This window comes from Pleurodeles waltl, chromosome 1_2, assembly GCF_031143425.1.
Source record: "Pleurodeles waltl isolate 20211129_DDA chromosome 1_2, aPleWal1.hap1.20221129, whole genome shotgun sequence".
Taxonomy (NCBI): domain Eukaryota; kingdom Metazoa; phylum Chordata; class Amphibia; order Caudata; family Salamandridae; genus Pleurodeles; species Pleurodeles waltl.
This window is the reverse complement of record NC_090437.1, coordinates 132042947-132069672: the sequence shown is the minus strand read 5'-3', so window position 1 is coordinate 132069672 and position 26726 is coordinate 132042947. Positions and strand designations below refer to the sequence as shown.

The 26726-nt window shown below is 50.1% G+C and overlaps 1 protein-coding gene across 3 annotated transcripts in view; it reads right to left on the bottom strand.

Annotated features, from left to right (window-relative positions):
* Positions 1-26726, bottom strand: part of CCNI (cyclin I) — a 344582-nt gene that overhangs the window by 64992 nt on the left and 252864 nt on the right. For 2 of the 3 annotated variants that reach the window (XM_069236820.1, XM_069236822.1), the window contains one exon: positions 16354-16494. The exons of the other annotated variant lie outside the window; for it this stretch is intronic. In XM_069236820.1, coding sequence (XP_069092921.1) covers positions 16354-16494 — 141 coding nt within the window. The remainder of the gene's footprint in view (positions 1-16353; positions 16495-26726) is intronic. 3 annotated transcript variants of the gene reach the window in all.

Sequence of the window (26726 nt, the reverse complement as noted above, 5' to 3'; positions counted from 1 at the left end):
TGGGTGCATGAAAGCTGTGGAGGCTTCAGAGAAGGACATCTTCGAGCCTCCAAAATAGACAGCGAGAGGTCCCGTAAGGTGCAGGCGTCCGTCTGCAGGGCGCCCATAGCCTTCACCATCTTTTTCAGCATTTGGTAAACGGTGGCCCTAACAGGGGTTGACTTTCAAATGACAAGTTGAGCAGGTGTTGCTGGACATCCGACTTGAAGCCGGAGATATGGAGCCAAGCATGCCTACAGAGGAGCGCACTTTAATTGATGCTCCCGGCGCCGGTGTTAAGTGCACACTGAATGATTGCATTCAAGATAAGATTGCCCTCTTATACTCTCTCATGCCCTGTCTTTTTGTGTTAATCTAGGAGCTATTGGAGGAGCTCCTCCATTTTATCCCAGTGGGCGCGATCATAACTGGAGAGCAAACCAATAAAACTGGTGATGCACCAGTGATTAGCTGACTGCGCTGCAACTCTTTTGCCTGCGGCACCAATTTGTTTACTCTATGTATCCAGTAGAGGGGTGTCACTGGTGTCCCAAGAGTTTGTCCATTTAAGTGCTGTGTGTACCACCAGTGAGTCAGAGGGTAGTTGTTCCCAAATGTAGAAATATTGTACTTTTTAACCACCCAGGGAGTAATGACCCTGGTTCTACTGGGTCTTGAGAGATGTCAGCTGATGGATGCAGTATGCCTTTTGACATAGAACTATTGAGTGGAGAGGTGGGTAGTGGGAAGGGTCTCCAAAAGAAAATCCTCTTCTATGGGGTCAATATGCAGATCAGCCTTGTGGTATGAGGCTACCCTGACTACCAGCTCATGGTAATATGTGGAGTCATCAGGAGGAGACAGGCGGGCTGGGTCACAATTAGTGTCCCCTAAAAGGTCCAAATCATATGAATTCCAGGCATCACCATGTAAGGTGTATCTTGAGTATTCCCTGCTCCCCAAATGGTCCCCCATATTGGAGTGTGGTGACCCCGGAGGTATATATGAGTTGGGGTCAGGTGGTGACTCAGGCAGAGGAGAATGTCATGGTGTTGGTGGAGATGGGTGTGCAGTGGGGTGGTGGCTCAATGTCCAGCATAGGGCTGGTGGCCATGTCCGACTTCTTCCTGTGTTTTGCTGGAATAGGGGGGTCAAGGACTTCCTTGAAGCCCAGATATTGTTTGGGGCCTTGTGGAGCAGTCACTAGTGGGTGGGTGAGGATCCGACCCATGTGGACATGTATCACAAGATGCTGTTGCCTAAAGTCTATCTCATCCTGGAGGTTCTACAGGACTGGTTTGACTGTTGTTGGCGGAGAGGGCATCGAAGCCGATGCTGCAGTCTTCGGGACTGGTACCAATTTCAACTCTGATGTGGAGGGTTTCAGCTCCGGCAGACGATTCGCCGCTGAAGCAGGCAGTGTTGAATGATAGTTTCTTCAGTGCTGAGCCAAGGCCACCCACTGAGTCCGACGGAGAGGTTTGGTGCTGACCATGGCCCTAACGTGGGCAGTGGGGGCCCAAAAGCTGAAATCCGTGGGTCCAGAGCAGTTGAACGTTGCATTTGCTGAGGGCTGCTCAACATAAAAACAGTGTTGAGGGGGATGGTCAGGGGTAGCCATAGTCATGACTATTTGTGCTGGCAGAATATCCTCGATTTCCAAGTCAAAGCCGGAGCTTGGGTCAGACAAGAAAGCCTCCTCATTAGCAGCCGATGTCTGCTCATGTTGTTCCTACTTTGGGTCCTGGGTGCCAAAGAGGTCTGGGGGTGTAATCTCTGCTTAAAGGTGACATCGCAAGGCGACAGGCGCAACGGTCGTAGAGAGTTTTCTTCAAGTAGGAGTGGCAGGTGGCCTGGTCGTGCTTGGGAGATCGGTCCAGTGGTACTTCGTGTGGCAGCGAGGACAGTACCAGAAGGGCATTTGCTCCATCACAGTTGAGGCATTCTCGAAAAAACGGAGGAGACAAGGCCAGGGAGGCCCGAAAGGGCGAGCCCTGATGCGGTGCTGAGGACAACTGGAGAGTTGCTCAGGATGAGCGATGCAGACATCGACCGGGACGGTAGAAGGGGGAACATAAACAGAAGAGTTACCGACAGAGGGAGAGGAACCTATGAAGGCCGAGAAGAGCACTGCGATAGTGTCGATCTGATCAATAGAGACCACATCTGAGCCTGATGGCTGAAAGAAAACAATCTAACAATTGAGTTGATGCCCATGCGAACTACCAACAAGAGGAGTCTTCACAATAGCTTGTGACTTAAAAGACTTCTTCAAAGAAAAACAACGTGCACATCAGGGCCCAACACTAGATGGCAGGAATATGCAGAGCATGTTTATCTACAACCACACATGCCTCGAACAACTATCTTTCCTTAAAAATGTTTACATTAATTTTCGATGTATTTGTATTTCCTGAAAATGTCTTTCCTCAAAATTGGTTTTCCATGGTTTGGTTTCCTGCAGTGCGGTTTCTAAGTTTTCATTTTTCTATTCATTCACATACAAACTAGGCACCCTCCCCACCTTAAAAAAGCATTGGGAATGTCACTATGTTGAGCTTATGAATGCACTGTAAACCCTTGTATCTGTGCTGGTGCTAGAGAAAAACACCGTAATATACCTAATTATCTAAGAAACTAGCATTACATTTAGTGTGTTCCTTAAAGTTAAAGCTCAGCAGGTAATTACCGCCAAATTATGACCATGGTGGTGATATCTCCGATAGACAGCCAATGTACCACACCAACCGCCAGGGCATAAACAACAGTCACCACAGCGGTAGCCGCCTACAGCCAGGTGGAAGACAAAGTACTGCCCACCACATTTTGACACACTGTTCTGCCACCTTTTCCAGGGCGGCACCAACGCCATCAAAAGCCTGGCGGAAACACCTCACAGAAGAGAAAGGACTCACCATTGGAGACAGAGGGAAGAACCTCACCGCCATGGAACTCAAATTGCAAGTTTTTCCGATGATCTTCTATGTTATGCTCCACCTGGAACACCAATGCCGGCGAAGACGACGACGGTGAGTACAGCCGCCTAGCACACAAGGAAGGGTAGGAGGGAAAAGAGAGTGACACACACACACGCACCACACACACCCGACATACACACACGATACACATTACAAAAACAATTAGACAACGAAAATCTGCAGAATAATGCAAAGGCAACAGGAATTTAAGAAAATGATTGTAATCAGTCCAACAATAAAATGAAAAATCTGATTTGGCCATGAAACAGATCTGCCCAGTTCATAGTTCAAAGGGCCCACATGGTCACAGGGCACAGTTCAAGGCCCCCCTCAAATCCTGCACCAATCCGAATAGCACACTGCAGGGGCATCAGTTGTTAAATAGGCAGGCACCTCAGGGGGAGGGGAGGGCACCTCAGCCGGATGCGGGAACAAGCCCACTGGTTCTGGAAGGGGCAACATGCTCATTGCTCTTTGTTCTCGGGAGTGCAAGGAGACAGTCTCTCAAGTGGGTGTCTTGCCCACTGGTTCTGAAGGGGGCAACATGCCCTGTGCTTTGTCCTGGGGACTGCAAGGCCACAGTCTCTCAAGTGGTTGCTTTGCCCACTGGTTCTGGAGGGGGCAGCATGCCCATTGCTCTTTGTCCTGGGGAGTGCAAGGCCACAGTCTCTCAAGTGGGTGTTCTGGTGGGGGTAGGCCGCACAGCAGCCCTTGGAGGCTGGACTATATGGCGGTGACGACTGCACTGTGGTGGTGGTTATTGGAGGCTCCTGCACCCTCCGATGGCTGCACTGTGGTGGTGAAGGCTCCTGCTCAGCCCGAGCACCCTCGGATGGGTGCACTATTGCGGTGGTTGTGCGAGGCTCCTGCTCTGCCCCTGCACCCTCCGATGGCTGCACTGTGGTGGTGGTTGTGGGAGGCTCCTGCTCAGCCCCTGCACCCTCTGAAGGCTGCACTGTGGTGGTGGTTGTCGAAGGCTCCTGCTCAGCCTCTGCACCCTCCGAAGGCTGTACTGTGGTGGTGGTTGTCGAAGGCTCCTGCTCAGCCCCTGCACTCTCTGATTTCTGCAGTGTGGTGGTGGTTGTGGAAGGCTCCTGCACTCTCTGATGGCTGCACAACCACGGCTGGCGGTGGAGGCCCTGTGACAGCTGCTGGTGGTGGCGGCGGTGTTTGTCTGGCAGCTTCCACTGGCGTAGATTGCCTCCTCTCCTCTTGCTCATAGGTTGGGGATCCCGCACCCTTCCTGGCACTGGTGGATGGGCTCTTCCCCCCCTCTGCCTGCTGATGCAGGCTCTTTCTTTGCAGCTGGTGCAGGCTCCTTACCCTTCAGTATTGTTGGCCTATAATCCTTACCACCACGAGTAGGTGGTGCTACCACTGGGCCTGTGGACTGTTTGGCTGAGGTGCTGGGCTGGGTCCTTGCTACCCTGCCCATACGTGCAGGACTGGGGGCGTGGAAGAGGTCAGTCGTGGAAAGGAAAAGCTTTTTAGGGACGTTGGGCTGGGAAGAGGGAGGAGTAATGGGTGTGGAGGATGAGGGAGTGGTTGTTGGAGGTATTTGTCTGCTGGATTTGGGTGCAGATGCATGGACTGAAAGCTGTTGTGAGGTGGATGGCTGGTGGGTGTCTGAGTGCTTGCATTTGTGTACTTTAGGACGGGGGGACAGACACGGTGGGAGAGGACACAGAGGACGTGTGCATGGATGTTGTGGAAGTGTCTGCAAGTGAGGTGTGTGTTAAGCTTGGTGTGGTGATGATGCTGGTAGAGGATATTGATGTAGTGCATGCAGGTGTAAGTATAGACGCAACTGGGTGGGAGGTGAAGGAGAAGGGGAAGACAGTGGAGATAGTGGATGTTGTGTCTGCAACTGAATGGTGTTTGTGTGAGTGCCTGTGGGATGAAGTGTGGTGCTTGTGTTTGTCTGTGACAGTCTTGGGTGTTGTCTCATCTGCCTGTGTGCTTTGGATGGGTTGGGGTTGAGGAGAATGGGACTGGGAAGTGGAAGTTGGAGGGGGGACGGTTGAAACATGGACAATGGCTACCATCAGAGTGGAGGCCAGAGCCTGAATCGATCTCTGTTGGGCCGCCAATCCACAGTGAATGCCCTCCAGGAATGCATTTGATTGCTGTATCTGGGCTGCCAGCCCTTGGATGGCTTTCACAATGGTTGTTTGCCCTACAAAGATGGATCTCAGTAGGTTAATAGCCTCCTTACTCAGGGCAGCAGGGATCACTGTGGCAGGGCCTGAGGTGCCTTGGGCAAAGGAGATGCCCACCCTCCTGGGTGAGTGGCCACAGGCAACTCGCTGAGGGGCTACTGGAAGGGCGGTGCTGGTATGGGGGATGGCAGCTGTACCTGCAGCTGGGGTGGTCACAGAGGTGTCTGCTACCACCAGGGAGCTCCTATCCGAGGAGGTACCAGAGTCTGTATTCTCCTCTCCAGTCTCCGCCATGGTGCTCCCCACACCCTCTGTCCCACTGGTGCCCTCAGCGTCAGTGGACTCTGCCTCCAGGGTCCTGTGGGATGCAGCTCCCTCTGTCACTGGTGCCTCTGCTCCTCCACCAGATGATGCTAATGCACATAAGGACAGGATGACAAAACAAGAAAGGAGAGAGAGAGACAAAGAATGCACAGGCTCAATGACTGCACCAACACCACCGCTGGGGTACACAGCACCCTCACACACAGGGAACAGGACTACACACTATGCATGGCACTACCAGTGAAATGGCTAGTCATCAAGGAATGAGGAGGGGCACACACCGCCAAATGCAGCACACCTGGGGCCCACGCAGCCCTGCCCAGTAGTGAATACTAACAAGCTAGGTAAGCAGTATTTCCCAATCAAACCCACAGCCACCAGAGGACCTACACTGCTATGTCTGGCTTAGCCTAAGGGCTCCCAAGGACACACAACCACCACCCAGATACCACCCCACCAGCTGTAATTTGTATTGATAGCCACTGTACTCACCCCCTTGTGGCTGCTGTGATGCCCTGAAGCGCCCATCCAGCTCAGGGCAGGCCACCGCCAGTATGCGGCCAATCAGGGGGGTCAGGGTCCGACGGGCACCCCTTCCTTGTTGGGAGGCCATCCCCAGCTGGGCCTCCGTGGTCTTTTGTGCCCAGCGTCTCAGGTCCTCACACCGTTTCCGAAAGTGGGCGCTCCGCCAGCCATAGACCCCCAGGGTCTGCAAGTCCTTGGCGATGGCACACCATATTCCCATCTTTTGATGGCGCTGACCTGCAGAGGCAATACAGACAGCAGAACACCATTAGACAAACAGTCCAGCCCGTCACACAAATGGCCCACAATACCAGTTTTCATCATCATTGGCACACACATAGGCCACCCACAACTGGTACACCGCCAAGAGGACATCTACCCCCCCTCCTTACACAAGGCCTTCACACAGAACTCCAAGTATTCATGCCACCATGCATCGTGCCCAAGGTGTATTCACCTGTTGGTCTGGAGGCCAATACAGCAGTCTGTACTGGGGTGAGACCACATCCACCAGTCGGTCCAACTCCTCAGAAGTGAAGGCTGGAGCCCTTTCCCCGGTCCCAGGGGCCATGGTAGGTTCCAGACACAGGTCACAGCAGCACATGCAGTGTAGGGCCTCTCCAATGGAAGGTCAGGAAACAAGGGAGGAATCAGATAGAAAATGGTGGTCACGTCCGCAGCGGTGCATACCGTAACCGCCGGTGTAGACCACCATTGGCCACTGTGCCCCATAGGGCCCAATATTAACCAATGAGGAATTGCACGGCGGTTCACGACCTCCTACCTCCACGCCGCACAACGTCAGCATTACCTCACTTTCACCTGTCCCTACACACAGGACTGGCGGTCGCCATTTCAGCAGGGGTGAACAGGCCTATTGATTATTGATGCGACACAGGATAAATAGGCACATACTTATAAATTACACTGTCCCAAAACATTATTGCACGATGTGGACTGCTGTTGTGGTATAGTTGTTCAAATTGTGACAGCCTACTCACTCTTGTGTCCCTTAGATTCCTACTGCTGCGGATAAATAGGAGATGGAGACATACCCTGTGTACAGATCCCTGGTGGACTTGGCTACACTGGAGGACAGGCACATAATACTCACCTATAGACTGGACAGGGCCACAATCACGGAGCTGTGTGCCAAATTGGAGCCTGACCTGATATCTGCTATCCGTCACCCCACTGGGATCCCCCTCTAGTGCAAGTACTATCAGTTCTCCATTTCCTGGCAACTGGTTCTTTCCAAGTGACAGTGGGCTTGGCAGCAGGAAGATCACAGCCAATGTTCTCAAACGTGCTAACAAGATTGTTGTCTGCCCTGATAAAACACATGTGCAGCTACATTGTATTCCCCAAGGTTGAGGATTTGGCCACGTTAAAGGCCGAATTCTATGCAATGGGACATATCCCCAATATAATTGGTGCGATTGACGGAACACATATTGCATTTGTGCCCCCATGCCAGAATGAACAGGTGTTCAGGAATGGTAAGAGTTTACACTCCATGAACGTGCAGATGGTGTGCTTGACGCACCAGTACATCTCCCACGTCAATGCTAAGTATCCAGGGTCAGTGCATGATGCCTTTGACCTGAGGAATAGCAGCATCCCAAATGTGATGGGCCAACTACAGAGGCACAGGGTGTGGCTAATAGGTGAGCCCTGGTTCCCACCCAGTACATGTTGGCGTATGCCTATGGTGTTGGCCATAAATGATAGTGTGTGGTTAAATGATGTCCCTCAATATTTGCAGGTGACTCTGGTTACCCAAACCTATCATGGCTGCTGACCCCTGTGAGGAATGCCAGCACAAGGGCAGAAGAATGTTATAATGAGGCACATGGGCGAACCAGAAGGATCATTGAAAGGACCTTTGGCCTCCTGAAGGCCAGGTTCAGGTGCCTCCATCTAACAGGTGGATCCCTGTGCTACTTACCCAAGAAGGTCTGCCAGATAGTAGTGGCATGCTGCATGCTGCACAACCTGGCCTTCAGACGCCATGTACCTTTTCTGTAGGAGGAGGAGACTGGAGATGCCCCTGTGACAGCAGTGGACCCTGAGGACAGTGAGGATGAGGAGGCTGAGGATGAGGATGTGGACAACAGAACATCTGTGATCCAAAAGTACTTCAAATGACACACAGGTGAGACAGTGCAACTTTACATTTCTATGACTATTGTTGTATTCTGTGTGGCATTGCTATGCTGGCATTACCTACTTCTTTGCCCTACTTACTGTTACCTCTGGATATTCATTTTGCAGATGTTGGTGCTATGACAAATTCTCCTGGTGTGATCACAACAGCCGGATAAAGGTCATTAATTCTATGCTCATTGTATGTACAGTTCATTTGCAATGGTTGTTGCTGTTTCAATCATACAAATTTGCAATACATGAAATACTAGTAATCAAGCTTTGTCCAAGGGTGTTTATTGTAGTGCTAAAATATAGAGGGGAAAGTGCAAAGGAATGAGGTGATGATGGAGGAAAGTCCAGGGTATTGTTCCAGTCTGTTTGTAGCACAGGGGCATTTTCCATGGGGACATAGGAAGGGGGGCAATGACAGTTCAAGGTGGACAAGGTGACTGGGTGGGACACAAGGGGGACAACCAGGAGAGTCTCATACCCTGGCATGGTCTTGGCACGCGTCTCTGGCTTCTGTCTGGTTCGCAGGGAACATTTGCAGGGTGGTTCACCTTCTGCATGGGGAGGGGTGCTGGTGACCTGTTGGTCCTGTGGCGGGGTCTCCTGGCCACTAGCGGAAGTGGAGGTGAAGGGCTGTGCAGATGACTTGCTAGTGGTAGGGGCCCGCTGGTGTGACACTGCCTCCCTCATGATGTTGGCCATGTCTGCCAGCACCCCTGCTATGGAGACCAGGGCGGTGTTAATGGCCTGCAAGTCCTCCCTGATCCCCTGATACCGTCCCTCCTGCAGCTGCCTGTTCTCCTGCATGTTGTCTAGGATCGGGCCCATCGTGCCCTGGGAATGTTGGTAGGTTCCAGGATCTCAAGAGTGCCTCCTGGAGAGTCGGTTCCCTGGTCCTGTCCTCCCCTTGGCGCACAGCACTCCTCCCAGTGACCCTGTTGGCCTGTGCCTCTGTCCCCTGAATGGTGTGCCCACTGCCACTGACCCCAGGTCCCGGATTGTGTTGTGTACCAGATGTGGCCTGGGGTCCCTGTACAGGTGGGGGGCACACTGCTGATTAACGTGTCCTGGGGACAGAGGTGTGGGTACACTGGGTGGGTGCTGTGGTGTTGGTTCCTGATGGGGGAGGCTCTGTGGTGGTCTGTGACTGGGCTTGGATGACAGACTGTCCAGTGGTCCATGATGGGCCAGGTAGATCGTCCAGATCCTGAAGTCCAGAGTTACTGTCATCACTGTGGGCCTCTTCTGTTGGGGGACTAGATAGTGGTGGCACCTCCTCTCCACTGACATTGGCTGGGGTACCTGTGAGGAGGTAAATGATGTATTATGCTTCAGGTGTCTGACATTTGTACTTCTGTAGCGTCCCCTCTATGGTTGTTACTCCCCTGCCAGCTTTTGCTTCTGTATGTTGGTGTATAGTGGTTATGATAGTTTCCCTATGCTGGGCATGAGTTAGTAATGAGTGTCCATGCAGGGCTGGGAGGGGTGTACATGCATTGGTACAGCATGCAGGGCTTGGCGTTAAGATTAGTGTGATGTGATGGTGGAGTGTGTGCAATGGAGTGGAGTGATGAGTGTGTGTGATGGCATACAGGTATGGGGGGGTAATAATTGTTAAAAGTTGACTTACCAGTGTCCAGTCCTCCTCCTCCTCCAACAAGTACCTCAGAATGCAGTATTGCAAGTATCTGCTCCTCCCAAGCTGTGAGTTGTGGGGGAGGAGGTGGGGGTTCACGGCCAGTGCTCTGCAAGTCTTGCTGCTATGGAACGTACCTTGCCCCGTAAGCCGTTCCACCTCTTCATGACGTCATCCCTTGTTCTTGGGTGCTCCCCACGGCGTTGACCCTGTCCATGATTCTCTGCCATAGCTCCATCTTCCTTGCTATTGATATCTGCTGCACCTGTGCTCCAAATAGCTGTAGCTCTACCCTGACAATTTCCTCTACCATGATCCTTCACTCCTCCTCGGTGAAACGGGGGTGCCTTTGTGGTTCCATGGGTGTTATGTGATGTGTGTTGGGGAGGGTGTGTTGGGTAATGTGTTGGGGTGTGTGATGTGGAGTGTGTGCGGGGTGTATGGGTGTGAGTGGTGTGTGTGTCTAGTTTTCGCAGTGGTCTTGGTGCCTGTCTGGTGGCAATGATTTGTATTCATAAAGGGTTTGGGTAATGTGGGTGTGTGTTTTGTAGTGGTGTGGGTGTGTGTATGGTGTCAAGTGTGTGTTGTTTGAATTGGCCAATGTGGTGGTGTTTGGTCTGTGGGTGTCCATTCTGAGCGCGGCAGTATGTACCACCAATGCTTTACCACAGTTGAATGTCCGTTGTGGTGATTCGTGGGTCATAATGCGATGGACGTTGTTCTGTTGGCGTAACAGTGTTGGTTTTGGGACCGCCACTTTTCCACTGACCTTTGGTCTGGCGGATTTGTGTATGTGGCTGTATTCTGTCAGATTGGTGTGTGTGTGTGTCATCATATGGTGAACGGATATTCGCCAGTGCGGCGGTACGTTGGCAGCCGTCAGCACGACGGTAAGCGGCATTTACTGGCAATGTCATGATGAGGGCCATAATGATCACAGCTATGTGGAGGGCAAGCATTTTGTGGTGGAAGCAAACAACTTCTACCCAATCAAAACACAAATTCCTGGCTCCCAATATGTGGGTGGAGCCAAAGCCCCTCTCCTGGTGGTTTTCACATAATTGTCTAGTGACAGTCACACTGTCAATCCAGACCCAAAAAAACCTGTACTATTGTTTCTACAAGATGTGTCTGAAATATCATACATTACCTCACTAAACATCCATCAGAGATACCAGAACGTCCAAACTGTCCAAGCCCAATCCAGGGCTATCAGGACGAGCTGAGCCCTATCCTGCTGGATCTTCTTCAAGCTCTGGAGAATCAGTGGCAGAGGTGCGAGCACATAAAGGAGGCTAGAGTCCCATGGAAGTTGGAATGGTTTTCCAAAAAAGCCTCAGGGAGGAAAATCTAGGGCACAAAAGGCCAGACATTGAGTTTTTTCAGCAGAAGCGAAAAGATGAACTAGGCAACTCCACTGAGCAAAAACACCTTGAGTCACCTCTGGGAGCAGATGCTGCTTGTGAATGGCAAGCTGACGCCTTCTGTGTTTATCCATCCTGATATTCAAAGAACCCATCAGGAGACAGACCTTCAGGGAAATGCCAAGTGAGCCAGCAACCACCACAGTGTTATAACCTCCATACAAAGGCCATGTAATCCTCACCAACCTGCTTGTTTTAATATCACACAGAAGTCATATGGTCCATTAGAAACTAGATCTACCTGCCCCAGGGGGAAGAAGACAGAAAGTCCTTAAGTGCTAGGTGCTGGAGCTCCAGAAGGTTGATATGATGGCAGATAACCAGAGGCCTTGGATCTCCACCTCGCCCAGGTGGCTTCCTAGTCCAAAGACAATGCACCCATCTCTACGGTAAGCTCTAGAAAATATAGGCAGAACACTTTGCTGCATGTCACGCTGACATCAGCCATCCACCACTGAAGGTCCTAGACTATTCAAATATATACGGATGTTGTCTGAGAGCCAACACTAGTGTTGGGTTCTGCTGCACAGACTACACTTTCCAACAGGATTGAGGTACCAGAAGTACACACAGGGGTAGCAGACCAAGAAGCCTCAGAACAATCTGGGCTGAAATTAAGGTACTGTTAGTGTGGCGTTGTGTGGTGTAGGTCCCATCCCAACCACCACTTCCTTTGCTCAGGTGACATCCTTGTCCTTTGTTGCAGCCTTACAGTGCTGCAATAAGCATAATGAGCAGGGTTTTGCTTGTGGTAAAATCCATGTACAACCAGGGCTGGCACGCTGGTGGTTATGCTGCACAAAATCCCTATACTAGAATGTGCATGTTTAATTTCCCTTGTTGTGTTTGGTATGTGATCAAGATGTGCATGCTCAACTGCCCTTTGTTTTCTTTGTAGCCCTGTTTATCCTATGGGAACTTCAAGTCCCCAGGTGGTGGCCATCTTCGGTGGGGCATGGGCCTATAAGATGAGGCCCGGCCCAAGCACATGTGCTCACTATTCAGGAAACCTCCTGTGAAGCTGGTCCCAAACCTCGTCGGCTGTCTTCTTGGCAGTGCGACATCTCCATGGACATCAGCTGACTTCTCCTGCATTGTTGGCTGAAAACCAGGTTTGTGCATTGCAAGACCAGCCATGTCTTCAGCGGTAGGCTGATTCTGCCTGCATTGCTACATCGATGTCATTTGAGCTTACGGGCGCTCGTAGCAGTTGAATTAAGCTGCGTGTTATGATTTAGATTGAGTGCCATTGTGACGCGCTTCATACAAGAAGGTGAATGTGACACACATGATACAAAAATTGTAGCGTCATTCTCCGGTGCAAGTAAACCCAGAGAGGGCGTTCTTTGGAGTAGACCAACTGCATTCCTCGTAGTGCTGCTTAAACAGGAGGGTAACAACTGTTAGGCTTATGCCCATACATAACACGTGAGAGAAAGCACAGTTTAGTTGTATGACTGAGTTGAAAGATACTAGACCAGCGCAGTCTATCCTCCTGTCTAGGATATCAATCACGGCTTATAAAACCCTTCATCAAGCAGTTCATACCTACGACGGACAACTATTGTGCAGCATATATGTTGAGTGTTGTTGGTTTGCTAGTTTAACTTTTCCTTTAGAGATCTCCCTCCCAACATTCCCCTTCTAACCCTTACTTCACCTGGCCACTCCAGTACTCAGTGCTTTAACAGCCTCTGAGTTGGAGCTGCCTGGAGGTGGAATAAGTAATCTTCAAGGAAATCCAGAGGAAAGAGCTCTGTGGACAGGTAGAAACTCAAAACCTAGGGTTTACAGTATAATGCTCTGGACTCGTTGCAGAGGAAAGGCCTTTAAAGTCACTGAGTTCAGGATGGCCCATGTACTCCTTCACATAGGGAGAAGATTAAATTTACACAACTACACAATTGTTTTCAAGTTATCAGAGACTGACTAGGATGAGCTCGCTTTCTGCAGCCAGTCGAGGTTCTGGAATACATATATTCCCCAACCTGCAAAAATGAGCCTTGAGGACAGACGTCACCTTGGTGAACACTCAGGTGGCAGAGATATGGCCAAATGGTAGGGCAGTGAAATGAAGGTGCTCAGACCTGGATTAAAACCAGCGGAAACATTCATGGAACTGCAAGGTCAGAACACAAACGTATGCGCCCTGCAAGTTCAAGGAATGCAACCAGTCTCCTGGATCCAAAGCTGACAAGACCTGAGCCAACATCAGCATCTTGCACTAGTCCTTCCAGTGTAAAAAGATCGGAAGCCAGAGATCTAAAATCTGCTTCAAATGTTTGTCCTTCCTGGGGACCAAGGAGTATAAGGAGTAACATCCTGTGCCATTCTCCACCTTGGGCACCACTTTGCTCGCACCTTTGACAAGTAGTATCTGGACGTCTCTAGTTAGGATGAAGGCATTCTCTGCCACTGTCTGGCTACAAACCGATGGAACTTGTGGAGGGGTGGACAAAAAGAGAATGGTGTAATCAAACTGAACAATCCATAGGGACAAAGAAAATTCATGTTGGCCAGTCAGGCAAAATCAGATTCTGCCTCCTTCCTGGTCTCATATGACCCATAAAAGGGTAACTAAAATTGTACTGGATACTACCTCTCACTGGGCACTATTTCTTGCTTTACTCGGTAGACAAGGCACCTCAAGTACCTCTGGACCTTGAAGTACTAGGGGTAGAACTGGCTAGCAGGGAAAGTAGTCCCAGAATGCAGGCTGTAGCCTGCCAGTTTCTAAAGCACTCCAGCACCAAATCTATTTTCACACTGAAGAGCCTGGCTAAATCAAATTGTATAGTGATCAATGACTTCTGGAAATCTGCAATCGAGACCACGCATCCAAGCATGTCATCTGATAACGACACTGTTACACACACCATGGCCAACACAGTCCTAAGTGTCCAGACCGGCTCTAATGATGTATTTGGCCACAAACTGGCCATCAAGTATGACTCAAGCAAAGGAAGCCGAAGAGTCCTTAAGGAGGGTGAGCAAGATCTCGCCACTCAAGCCCCAAAGCGTGCATTTGTTTCACAGTCAAAAAGTGGACAGCGCTTAATAAACACACATCGAAAGTGGAAGAAGAAGAACTGTTTTGCTCAGAGTGTCAATCGTGTTGGATTTTGTATCAGGAGGACCAGAAAGGACAGAATTAAAGTTCACCTTGCTCGTGAAGGTCTGAACGAGAAAGCTCTGCCTAATCTGGTGTAGCATCTGAAAGGATGGATCCACAGGCCTGTGGCACTAAACAATCAGGTGGCTCTCCAATGGTGCAGAACAAGGTCTGGACCAGGTAACCATAATAGCATTGATCAGGGCAAAGTGATACGGCAGTAAGGGAGAGCTCAGTAGTTCATGGCTGAAGTGGTAAGATTTCAGTCAGTAAAGTCACATTTTTCTCCACCATGGAGAACTGTAAATCCAAAACCTCTGCAGGCCTGCGTACAACCACTGCAAAAGACACACTCTGTTAAGCAGGTGGGCCAAAGGGCACATCCATTACAGTGTCAGGCAAAGTTTACAACCACTGGCATTACGAGGATCGAAATGGAGGCCAGTTCCATATATTGAGGTGGGAGTAAATTGTTATTCTCGTCACAGCCATGTCTATAGTGAAGAACCTGTCCAAACCCCTAAACCACACTGCAGTCCATACCAAAAAATTCTCCCAAATTTTGACAGCACTGGTGGCGAGACAAAGGAACAATATGGGAATCCTACTCATCACAGGCTGCGCTTTAGTTTTTTTGTAGCATGACACAGGCTGAGATCTGGCTGAAGTTGCTTCAGATCTGACATCAAAATCAGGATAGAGTCCAGAACAAGGGCCTTTAGAGCAGAAGCCTGCAGTCAGCTGGGCACTACCGGCAGGTCCTGCGGTAAAGGTGTGGAGAAGCAGTCTGGCTCTGGCTGATGCCTAAAAGGGGTCATTTGGTACCAGGGAGACCTGATGGTGGAAACCCATCTGGAGGCCTCAACAGGTCCAAGGAGGCCAAAGAGAGCCAGAACTTCTAAAATATCTGCCTATGGAGCAGGCAATGTCCTGGGAAATTCGAGGCACACTGGTTCCAAGCTCGGAATTGGGTATGAAACAGCAGACAGAGTCAGAGCTTTTTAAGTGTCTTCTCACTTCAATTCTGTTTGGCTTTCGTATGCTTGCATCACTTGACCTCGACTTTGTCTTGGATTTATTTGCGACTGGAAATGGGCTTGAGAGTTGAACACGAATAGCCTCTCCTTTTCTATACAGTTTGGCTTCATGGCTTTTGGCAGGCTTTCAAGTAATGTTTGGAGCCAAGGCATCAAAGACAGACGTTGTGCAGGTTTGTGACTGGGTTTTGTTCCCTACAGGCATGGCACACCATTTGACTGCACATCGTGAAAATAATACCTTTTTTGCAATATCAGTAAAACTGAAAAGCTGGGAGCAGAGTTCTGGATCTGCGTCTAATAGTTAAAAAAGGAACCACTGTCAGTGTGCAGGAGTGGTGCATATAAGTAGCTCTGAGCCATCACTTTCAGAAATGGGATGACGCATCCAAAGTGTCCGAAGGTGCTGCTTCCAGCATGCTGGAGATGTTACACAAAGTTTTCCAGGGCTACCGTCTTTTGGGGGGTGCCCAGATGGGCCCATACCCCAGTTCTATTTGTCCTTTGGTCCCCTACCCTCACCACAGCTACTGAATGTGGCAGGCTTTGTTACAGAAAAAGTAAATGGACTCTGCAGCCTTTCACTGCAACCCAGTGTTGTTTGCTTAAAATGCTTATCTCTGACTTTGTACCTGTCTGATTTAACAATTTAAACACACACACTTCTCTCTCTCTTTACGAGTGACCTATTTTTTGTAGGTTGCCGTCACCGATTTGGTCTGTGGCCTGTGGCCCAATGTGTGCCCCTACCGCTAACATTCAATTCACTTCAAGAGATGCCGTTGTTTTTTCAGAACCATCCTGGTGTCCGAGAGGATTTAAAAAGTAAGGAATCTGCCAACAGAAGTATCAAACTTTGCCACTGGTCAGAACTCAGACAACCCTTCAATCCTTCTGATGTTGGTAAAGTGGGTGCCATTATTTTAGTAATAGAAGCACCTTTTATTTACCTAAACAGAAATACATAACAGTGGTATAAAGCACTGTGTAAAACTATGTGTTGTTATTATTGTAAAACTTACAATGTGCAGAAAATCCAGTGGTGTAGCTGTGTGAAGATCCCAGTTCAGTTTTTCCAGAATAATTCTTTCCATCCGAAGAATTTCAGCAGGAGAACAACCACAGAGACTGTCCCTGGCCAACACCTTCAGCACTGGAATTCGCTAGAAGAAATATGACCAATTAAACTGGCTTCAAAGCACAGAAGTCGATAAACAGTCATATCCTTTAGGCAAATTAAATAAATGTACACCTAATGAACAATGACATTTTGAAACTACAATGTTTTCAGAATAAAGAAGTATAGGGCCGGAGGGACAAGTTACTGAGTCGAGCATTTGCCTCTAACAATTATGGTCATCTGACGGTAAGAAGTTTGAACACGAGGAAGGCAGACTCAACCTTGTATTCTTCTCAGGTCAATAAACTGAGTGCCACGTCACTGAAAGAGTAATCTTCAAGAGAATTCGGGAGCGTACACAGTAGAATACCATCGTAATTCAATGCTTCATCGGGGGTAGTAACCGCTGTATATAAATAAAACTAAGTCCTTGCCAATATGGCTCGAGGGAACGGCTTCATATAATGAAGCAGTGCTGAAATCTCTATCTTTGAATAGGTAACTATACCACAGCTAAGTGATGACCATTGTTTGTCGTCTTTATAGATCTATCCCGTGTTTTAAATAAGGTAAATCAAATCAAACTTTGGTTGCTTTTATTTGAACTGGGAATGGATGTAGCTGTGGTGCAATTTTTATCCGTCCTACATCAAGACCTTTCAGCTAGGGTAGGTCTGGACCTAATGGGGAGCTCTCAGAAACTTATTTTACAGGGATGTGTAACAAGGTTGTGTTCTTACACCCTTCAGATTTATTTAGTACATTAATAAACATAACCATCATTTGATCGCTTGTTGATTACCTTCTGTTAACAATGCTCTTACTCCCATCCTCTTGTTTGCAGACAATGCAGTCCTATTGGCCCATACCCCTAAGCCCTTGCTGTGCTTAGTTAGCGCCTTCTCTCAGTGAATGTCCGACTTAAACTTAGCTACATCTTCTCTGAGTCGTACACCATGGCATGTGGCCCTAAACACCTGAGTATGCATACTCTCACTTTAAACAACAACAGGCTTGAAAGGGTACGGTTTCCCTTATCTGGGGGTGGGAGGGGGTCTTTGATTTTTCTCCATGTAGGGGGACTAACATTTCTCAACTCCATATAAAGTTAGTCAAGCAACGGAAGCCCTTTTTAATTTATCACAGTCCCTTGGCAGCAAACCAATTATACTATTACTGGACATTTATAAAACCCAGTGCAAACAGCGATTTATGGGGTGGGATGTTTGGGGTTACACCACCTGCTTTGCCCTGCGGGTGGAGGAAAATCAGTTTTAAAGACTCTCCTCTCCCTACCCCTGTGTACTTCGTACTGCATCTGTCACGAGGATCTTGGACTCCCCTATTTAGAAGAGTTTTCTTAATTAGGCCCTACATCTCTATGACTTTCAGTAGGACTTATCCCACATGCTCTTCAATCACTTTATAATCAAGGACTGCCTTTCATGAGACAGAGGGCATGTGGCCATTAATAAACTTAACCATCATTTGATCACTTCATGTTTAGATATACCGTTCCGTTCACTCCGTTCCTACTCCTGTCGTATTGTATGTGGGCGATGCAGTCAAGCAGAACCAATGATAACTTCGTCTGGTATTATTATTATTACCAACTCAGAGGCCAGACATGGAATGTAAATTGGGGTTATTAGAAGGAGCAATGCCTACCTACGAATCTACTAATAATCCAAAGGTTATTTTTCATCCTTTATATAAATCAAGAGGAGTGCACGATATACTTAATCGAGGAACCTTACTAAAAGTAACTGCTGGTCCTTGCACCGCTCTCTCCTGCCGCCACTCGTCTTTGCTCAGCGCCCTGAGTTGTGCTCCTCTGCCTCGCTGCCTCAGTGCTGCCCCGACTTGACTCGCTCTGCTCTGCCCCGCCCCTCGCCGCCATATGCTACCCTGCTTGTCCCTCTCTGCGCCTCTTCATCTTTGCAGGTCCTTTGTGCGTTGTGTCCCTTGTGTCCTGCTTGTCTCTTGCTCTTTTGTGCCTTGTGTTCCTTGTAGCCTGCTGTTCTCTTGCCCTTGTGCCATGTGTCCCTTTGTACCTTGTGTCCTTCGTTCCCAGTCCTATAAACTTTCTCTCTCTCCTTCTCTCGATTTTTGTGCCTCGTAACCCTTTGTCCTCTGTGCAAATTCCTTTATAGCTTGTCTCTCGCTTTCTTACTTCCTTTTCATTCCTCTTCGTTTCTTGCTTGTTTCTCTACCATGTGCCCTCTGCCCACTAGGGTTCCAGCCCCGCTGCCCCTCTCGCTGTTTTTACCTTCCTGCCCTTAGACACCCTGCTCCTCCTCACCCCGCCCTTCCCAGGACCTACTTAATGGCGGTTGCTGTGCTAACGTGGCCCGCCTAAGACAAGCCCGTCTGCCCCTGGCTCTACGACCCGGCACCAGTGCTCCTCGGACCAAACAAGCACCTCAGACCTAAGACCCAGAACTCCAACTGAAGCATTGTCTCACCTCAATCCACCAAGGGCCCCATTCTCCTGCCACTGCTGCCACTTCACCTGCAACGTAAGCTCCACCAAGACCCCCACACAATAGGGTCCCTGCCACATGCCCTAACTCCATTGCATACTTCTAAACATCTGTTCCATCTGCAAGTACGCCATCGAAACCTGGAACACCATCAACACCCTCAATCAAGATGTGATGTTCACCACATAAACCTGGTTCACCACCTCATCCACTCACGACATCGCCACTGCTACTCCCCCCGGATACAAGATGATCCACCGCGACAACCCCCAACAGACACGGCAGAGGAATCGCTATCATCCACATCAACTGCACCACCACAGATGATGACGCTACACCAATCATGGAACACCTGAACTTCCAGATCAAGCCAGACAGCAACATCACTTTCAGGGGAACCCTCGCATACAGACCCCCAGACCACAGCACAAACTTCTGCAACCACATCTCTGACTTAATCGCCCCCCCCCCCGGCGATAGACTCCGACCACCACCTTTTCCTGGAGGACCTCAACTTCCACCTAGAAGACCCCGAAGACGCCACCTCCACCTCACTCCTCGAAAACATGAGCATCATTGGCCTCTCCCAGCTGGCCACCTCCCCTACCCACAGTGCAGGACACACCCAAGACCCCATCTTCTCTTTGAGCGACAGAATCAAGTTCTCCCACACCACGGAGTTAACATGGACAGACCACAACACCATACACTTCACCATCGACCGACTGCACAAAGCCACAACCAGGACCACCCAGAGTACCCCACCGCAGCTGGCCCAAAGTTGAGAAAGCCCCAAGGATCACTACCCTCACGGAATCAAACCCTGCCCCACTGACACCCTTGAACGTGCACCTAAAACTTCTCTAACTGGCTCCTGGCTCATGGCCACCACCGACACAGTCGCCCTTCTCAAGAATTCTGCCAACAACAACACCAACAAACACGCTCCTTGGTTCACTATAGAACTTCAGACCCTCAAACGCAACTGCAGGAAGCTGGAAGACATTGCCACACCAGCAAAACCCCTGACAACCTTGACCACTTCAAGTCTGCCCTCAGCAACTACCACCACCAACTCAGGAAGTTCAGAAAAGTCGTACTGGCCACCCGCATCGAACCAGAACAAACCGCACCAAAGAACTCTTCAGAGTCGTGAAAGAATTCTACTGCCCTTCCACCATCGAGAACACAATCCACCCCTCCTAATCCCTCTGCAACAAGCTGTCAGACTACTTCCACCTCAAGATTAAAAGAAAAAAAAAAAAAAAAAAAAAAACGATATATACAGCAACTTCGACCCCCAGCCCACCAACATCGGCCCACCATGCACCCGAACCCACCCCACCCCTCCTCACCGAAAGGAAACAGATCTCCACCAAAGACACATTCTCCATCATGACCTCCATACACTCTGGATCCCCTGCAGATGCCCTGTTTCCACCATCTCTACAACCTGGGGAAAGAAATAATCAGAACAGAAATCCTTAACACCTCCATCTTCACAGCCAGAGTTCCCGATTCCTAGAAACGCGGAGGTGAAGCAACCACAGCCGAACCCAACAAACTCAAAAACTACCGTCCCACCTCGCTCCTCCCATTCCCCGCCAAAATACTGGAAAAGGTCATCAACCTCCGGCTCATAGAATACCTCGAACACAGTAACATGTTGGACCCATCCCAATCTGGCTTCCGTCCAAACCACAGTATAGCGACTGTCCTTACCTCAGCCACCGAAGATATCAGAATCCTCCTCGACCTTGGGGGAACAGAGACCCTCATCCTACTGAACTTTTCTGCTGCCTTCAACACCATCTCTCACCACACACTCATCACCAGACTCCACAGCACAAGAATCCAGGGCAACGCACTCAAGTGGATCACCTCCTTCCATTCCAGCCCCCCCTTTGTCTCCACCCCCAAGGACATCATCTGCAGCGTCCTCCAGGGCTCATCCGTCAGCCCCACCCTCTTTAACTGCTACATGCCCCCGCACAGAAGTCGTACGCTACCACATTGTCTCCTACTCGGCTGAGAGCCAACTTCCAAAACACCATGACCAACACTGCCACATGGATAAAGATCAACTACCTCAAACTTAACTCAGACAAGACCGAATCCCTCATCTTCAGGAGCAAGCCATCTCCCTGGAGTGACTCTTGGTGGCCACCCACCCACACCTTCAAGCCATGCACGCAATCTAGGAATCATCCTGGACACCTAACTCACCATGAAGCAACAGCTCAATGCCATCTCCTCTTCATGCTTCCACACCAAGAAAACAGTCATCCAGGCCCTCATCACCAGTCGCCTAGACTATGGCAACACTCTCTATGCCGGAACCTCGAAACAGCTCCTCAACCGCCTAAGCCAACCAGAACGCCTCAGCAAGACTCGTCCTTGACCTCCCCAGAAGAACCAGGATCGATCCACCTCATGGCTCCCCGTACCACAACACTGCCTCTTCTAACTCCTAACTCACGCATACAAGGCCTTCCACAACACCGCACCCACCTGTAGGAAAGTACCCTCTTTTTGGCATGGTTGCCCCTCTTGCCTGCTGTCAGTGTGTTTTCACTGTGTTCACTGGGATCCTGCTAACCAGGACCCCAGGGACTGTGCTCTCTCCCTCTAAATTTGTTTGTTCCAGACTTAGCACACCCCACAATTGGCATACTGGTGCCCCCATGTAAGTTCCTAGTATATGGCACCTAGGTACCCAGGGCATTGGGGCACCAGGGGTTCCCCATGGACTGCAGCATGTATTACGCCACCCATGGGAGCCCATGCAAAATGTGTCTGCAGGCCTGCCATTGCAGCCTGCGTGAAAAGGTGCATGCACCCTTTCACTACCGGTCACTGTACTAGGTCACTGTAAGTCACCCCTATGGCAGGCCCTCCTAGCCCAGAGGGCAGGGTGCAAGTACCTGTGTATGAGGGCACCCCTGCATGAGCAAAGGTGCGCCCCTATGAACTCCAGCTCCATTTTCCTGGACTTCGTAAGTGCAGGAAAGCCATTTTACCCCAATACTGGACCTGTGTCCAGCTACATAATGGTAACTCCTAACCTAGGCATGTTCGGTATCAAACATGTCTGAACCATACCCAAATACTGTTGCCAGTACTTTTTGTATGATCCAAGTTCACTCTGGGGGCTCCTTAGAGGAACCCCAACATTGCCATTACCAGTCTTCTGGGTTTTTCCGGACAGTCTGTGCTGCTGCCACCCCACATACAGGTTTTGGACCTCCTGCTGCTTAGGCTGCTCAAGCAGAGGAAGGCAGAATGAAGGATTTCCTTTGGGAGAGGGAGGCAACACCCTCTCTCTTTGGAAATAGGTGTTACATGGCTTGGGAGGGGTAGCCTCCTCAAGCTACCGGTATGGTTTGAAGGGCACATTTGGTGCCCTTCTGCATAAACTGATTTGCACCAGTCCAGGGACCCCAGGTCCCTGCTCTGGCGCGAAACTGGACAATGGAAAGGGGAGTGACTACTCCACTGTCCATCACCACCCCACGGGTGGTGCCCAGAGCTCCTCCAGGCAGCCACTTGATTCTGACATCTTGAATCCAAGGTGGGCAGAGGCCCCTGGGATCATCTGAGTGGCCAGGTCAGGCAGGTGACGTCACAGCTCCCTCCCGATAGGTGGTCAACCTGCTAGGTGACCAACCCCCCTTCCTAGGCTATTTAGGGTCTCCCTCCAGGGTGGGTCTTCGGATTCAATGTGCAGGATTCCAGCAGGACTCCTCTGCATCCTTTACTTCATCTTCTGGCCACCGGGACTGCAACTGCACCCTGCAGGAACTGACAATCTACAACTCCAGCCACGACTCTGCTTTGCAACATTGTTTCTCCGGCAACTGCAATATTTCCCTGGCTGGGCATCCTCTGAGGGCAACGTGTCTTCAGCCTGCACAATAAGTGTGAGAAAGTAGCCTCTTTCTAGCCTTGTTACCCCCACTTTGGGCCTGTTTGTGAGTGTATGTCAGGGTGTTTTCACTGTCTCACTGGTATCCTGCTTGCCAGGGCCCAGTGCTCATAGTGAAAACCCTATGTTTTCAGTATGTTTGTTATGTGTCACTGGGACCCTGCTAGTCAGGACCCCAGTGCTCTTAAGTTTGTGGCCTATATGTATGTGTTCCCTGTGTGGTGCCTAACTGTCTCACTGAGGCTCTGCTAACCAGAACCTCAGTGGTTATGCTCTCTCATTTCTTTCCAAATTGTCACTAACAGGCTAGTGACCATTTTTACCAATTTACATTGGCTTACTGGAACACCCTTATAATTCCCTAGTATATGGTACTGAGGTACCCAGGGTATTGGGGTTCCAGGAGATCCCTATGGGCTGCAGCATTTATTTTGCCACCCATAGGGAGCTCTGACAATTCTTACACAGGCCTGCCACTGCAGCCTGAGTGAAATAACGTCCACGTTATTTCACAGCCATTTTTACACTGCACTTAAGTAACTTATAAGTCACCTATATGTCTAACCTTTACCTGGTAAAGGTTAGGTGCAAAGTTACTTAGTGTGAGGGCACCCTGGCACTAGCCAAGGGGCCCCCACATTGTTCAGAGCCAATTCCCTGAACTTTGTGAGTGCGGGGACACCATTACACGCGTGCACTACATATAGGTCACTACCTATATGTAGCTTCACAATGGTAACTCCGAATATGGCCATGTAACATGTCTATGATCATGGAATTGCCCCCTCTATGCCATCCTGGCATTGTTGGTACAATTCCATGATCCCAGTGGTCTGTAGCACAGACCCTGGTACTGCCAAACTGCCCTTCCTGGGGTTTCACTGCAGCTGCTGCTGCTGCCAACCCCTCAGACAGGCATCTGCCCTCCTGGGGTCCAGCCAGGCCTGGCCCAGGATGGCAGAACAAAGAACTTCCTCTGAGAGAGGGTGTGACACCCTCTCCCTTTGGAAAATGGTGTGAAGGCAGGGGAGGAGTAGCCTCCCCCAGCCTCTGGAAATGCTTTGTTGGGCACAGATGTGCCCAATTCTGCATAAGCCAGTCTACACCGGTTCAGGGACCCCTTAGCCCCTGCTCTGGCGCGAAACTGGACAAAGGAAAGGGGAGTGACCACTCCCCTGACCTGCACCTCCCCTGGGAGGTGTCCAGAGCTCCTCCAGTGTGCTCCAGACCTCTGCCATCTTGTAAACAGAGGTGCTGCTGGCACACTGGACTGCTCTGAGTGGCCAGTGCCACCAGGTGACGTCAGAGACTCCTTGTGATAGGCTCCTTCAGGTGTTGCTAGCCTATCCTCTCTCCTAGGTAGCCAAACCCTCTTTTCTGGCTATTTAGGGTCTCTGGGGAAACTTTAGATAACGAATGCAAGAGCTCATCCGAGTTCCTCTGCATCTCTCTCTTCACCTTCTGCCAAGGAATCGACTGCTGACCGCGCTGGAAGCCTGCAAACCTGCAACATAGTAGCAAAGACGACTACTGCAACTCTGTAACGCTGATCCTGCCGCCTTCTCGACTGTTTTCCTGCTTGTGCATGCTGTGGGGGTAGCCTGCCTCCTCTCTGCACCAGAAGCTCCGAAGAAATCTCCCGTGGGTCGACGGAATCTTCCCCCTGCAACCGCAGGCACCAAAAAGCTGCATTACCGGTCCCTTGGGTCTCCTCTCAGCACGACGAGCGAGGTCCCTCGAATCCAGCAACTCTGTCCAAGTGACCCCCACAGTCCAGTGACTCTTCAGTCCAAGTTTGGTGGAGGTAAGTCCTTGCCTCACCTCGCTGGGCTGCATTGCTGGGAACCGCGACTTTGCAGCTACTCCGGCCCCTGTGCACTTCCGGCGGAAATCCTTTGTGCACAGCCAAGCCTGGGTCCACGGCACTCTAACCTGCATTGCACGACTTTCTAAGTTGGTCTCCGGCGACGTGGGACTCCTTTGTGCAACTTCGGCGAGCACCGTTTCACGCATCCTCGTAGTGCCTGTTTCTGGCACTTCTCCGGGTGCTACCGGCTTCAGAGAGGGCTCCTTGTCTTGCTCGACGTCCCCTCTCTCTGCTGGTCCAATTTGCGACCCCCTGGTCCCTCCTGGGCCTCAGCAGCGTCCAAAAACGCTAACCGCACGATTTGCAGCTAGCAAGGCTTGTTGGCGTTCTTTCGGCTGGAAAACACTTCTGCACGACTCTCCACGGCGAGAGGGATCCGTCCACCAAAGGGGAAGTCTCTAGCCCTTTTCGTTCCTGCAGAAACCTCAGCTTCTTCCGTCCAGTAAAAGCTTCTTTGCACCCGCAGCTGGCATTTCCTGGGCATTTGCCCATCTCCGACTTGCTTGTGACTTTTGGACTTGGTCCCCTTGTTCCACAGGTACCCTAGATTGGAAATCCACAGTTGTTGCATTGCTGGTTTGTGTCTTTCCTGCATTATTCCTCTAACACGACTTCTTTGTCCTTAGGGGAACTTTAGTGCACTTTGCACTCACTTTTCAGGGTCTTGGGGAGGGTTATTTTTCTAACTCTCACTATTTTCTAATAGTCCCAGCGACCCTCTACAAGGTCACATAGGTTTGGGGTCCATCCGTGGTTCGCATTCCACTTTTGGCGTATATGGTTTGTGTTGCCCCTATCCCTATGTTTCCCCATTGCATCCTATTGTAACTATACATTGTTTGCACTGTTTTCTAAGACTATACTGCATATTTTTGCTATTGTGTATATATATCTTGTGTATATTTCCTATCCTCTCACTGAGGGTACACTCTAAGATACTTTGGCATATTGTCATAAAAATAAAGTACCTTTATCTTTATTTTTAGTATAACTGTGTATTGTGTTTTCTTATGATATTGTGCATATGACACTAAGTGGTACTGTAGTAGCTTCACACGTCTCCTAGTTCAGCCTAAGCTGCTCTGCTAAGCTACCATTATCTATCAGCCTAAGCTGCTAGACACCCTATACACTAATAAGGGATAACTGGGCCTGGTGCAAGGTGCAAGTACCCCTTGGTACTCACTACAAGCCAGTCCAGCCTCCTACAATAAGCAAGAAGGAATCTCCCTTGGAGTTAAGGAGTCACTCCCCTGCATTCACAGGCACTTACTGCAACGGCGACCGGCTGCGTGGATCCTCTCTCCTCTGGAACTGCGTGGATCCTGCATCACGGGTGGTGGTCTGGAGTGATCCCCTTGGTCCTCTCTACCAGCTGTCCAAATTGTGAGACGGTAAGCCCTCGCCTCTCCTTGCAGAACAATACCCCTGTGCACCACATCTTTTGCAGCTACCAAAGCTTGTTGGCTCTTCTTCCAAGGGATCTTCAGGCTCTGTGTAACCCCAGCCTCCAGCACTCTTCCCTGCAAAGCACAGTCTCCTGCCTGCTGCTACAGCGACTCCTCTTCAGGAGTGCTGAGTGGGCCTTACGGAGACTCCTGTGCCTGCTGTCTGTGAGTTGCCTGTGGGGGCTGCATCCTCGTCTTCCAACTCTCCTCACTGCTAGGGGTCACCTGGGACTCCCCTCTTTGAGTTGAGTCCCCCTGGACCTTCCTTGTACAACTCTATCTGCAACTCTTGGCTTTGCCAAGGCTTGTTGGTGGATTTTCCACACCACTGACTGACTGCAACTCTTCTTCCACCGTGGGACATCATCTGCATCACTTCTGGAACTCTTCTCCTGCTCCAGTGCTGCACAGCTGACTCATTGTCTTCACAGTCGACCTAGTCCTGCAACTCCAGAATGGTGGGTAGTGGCTCCTGCCCCAACCGGACACTCCAACTCGAACTGGACTTGGTCCCCTTCTGTTGTAGGTCCTCTTCTGTCAAAAACACCTTTG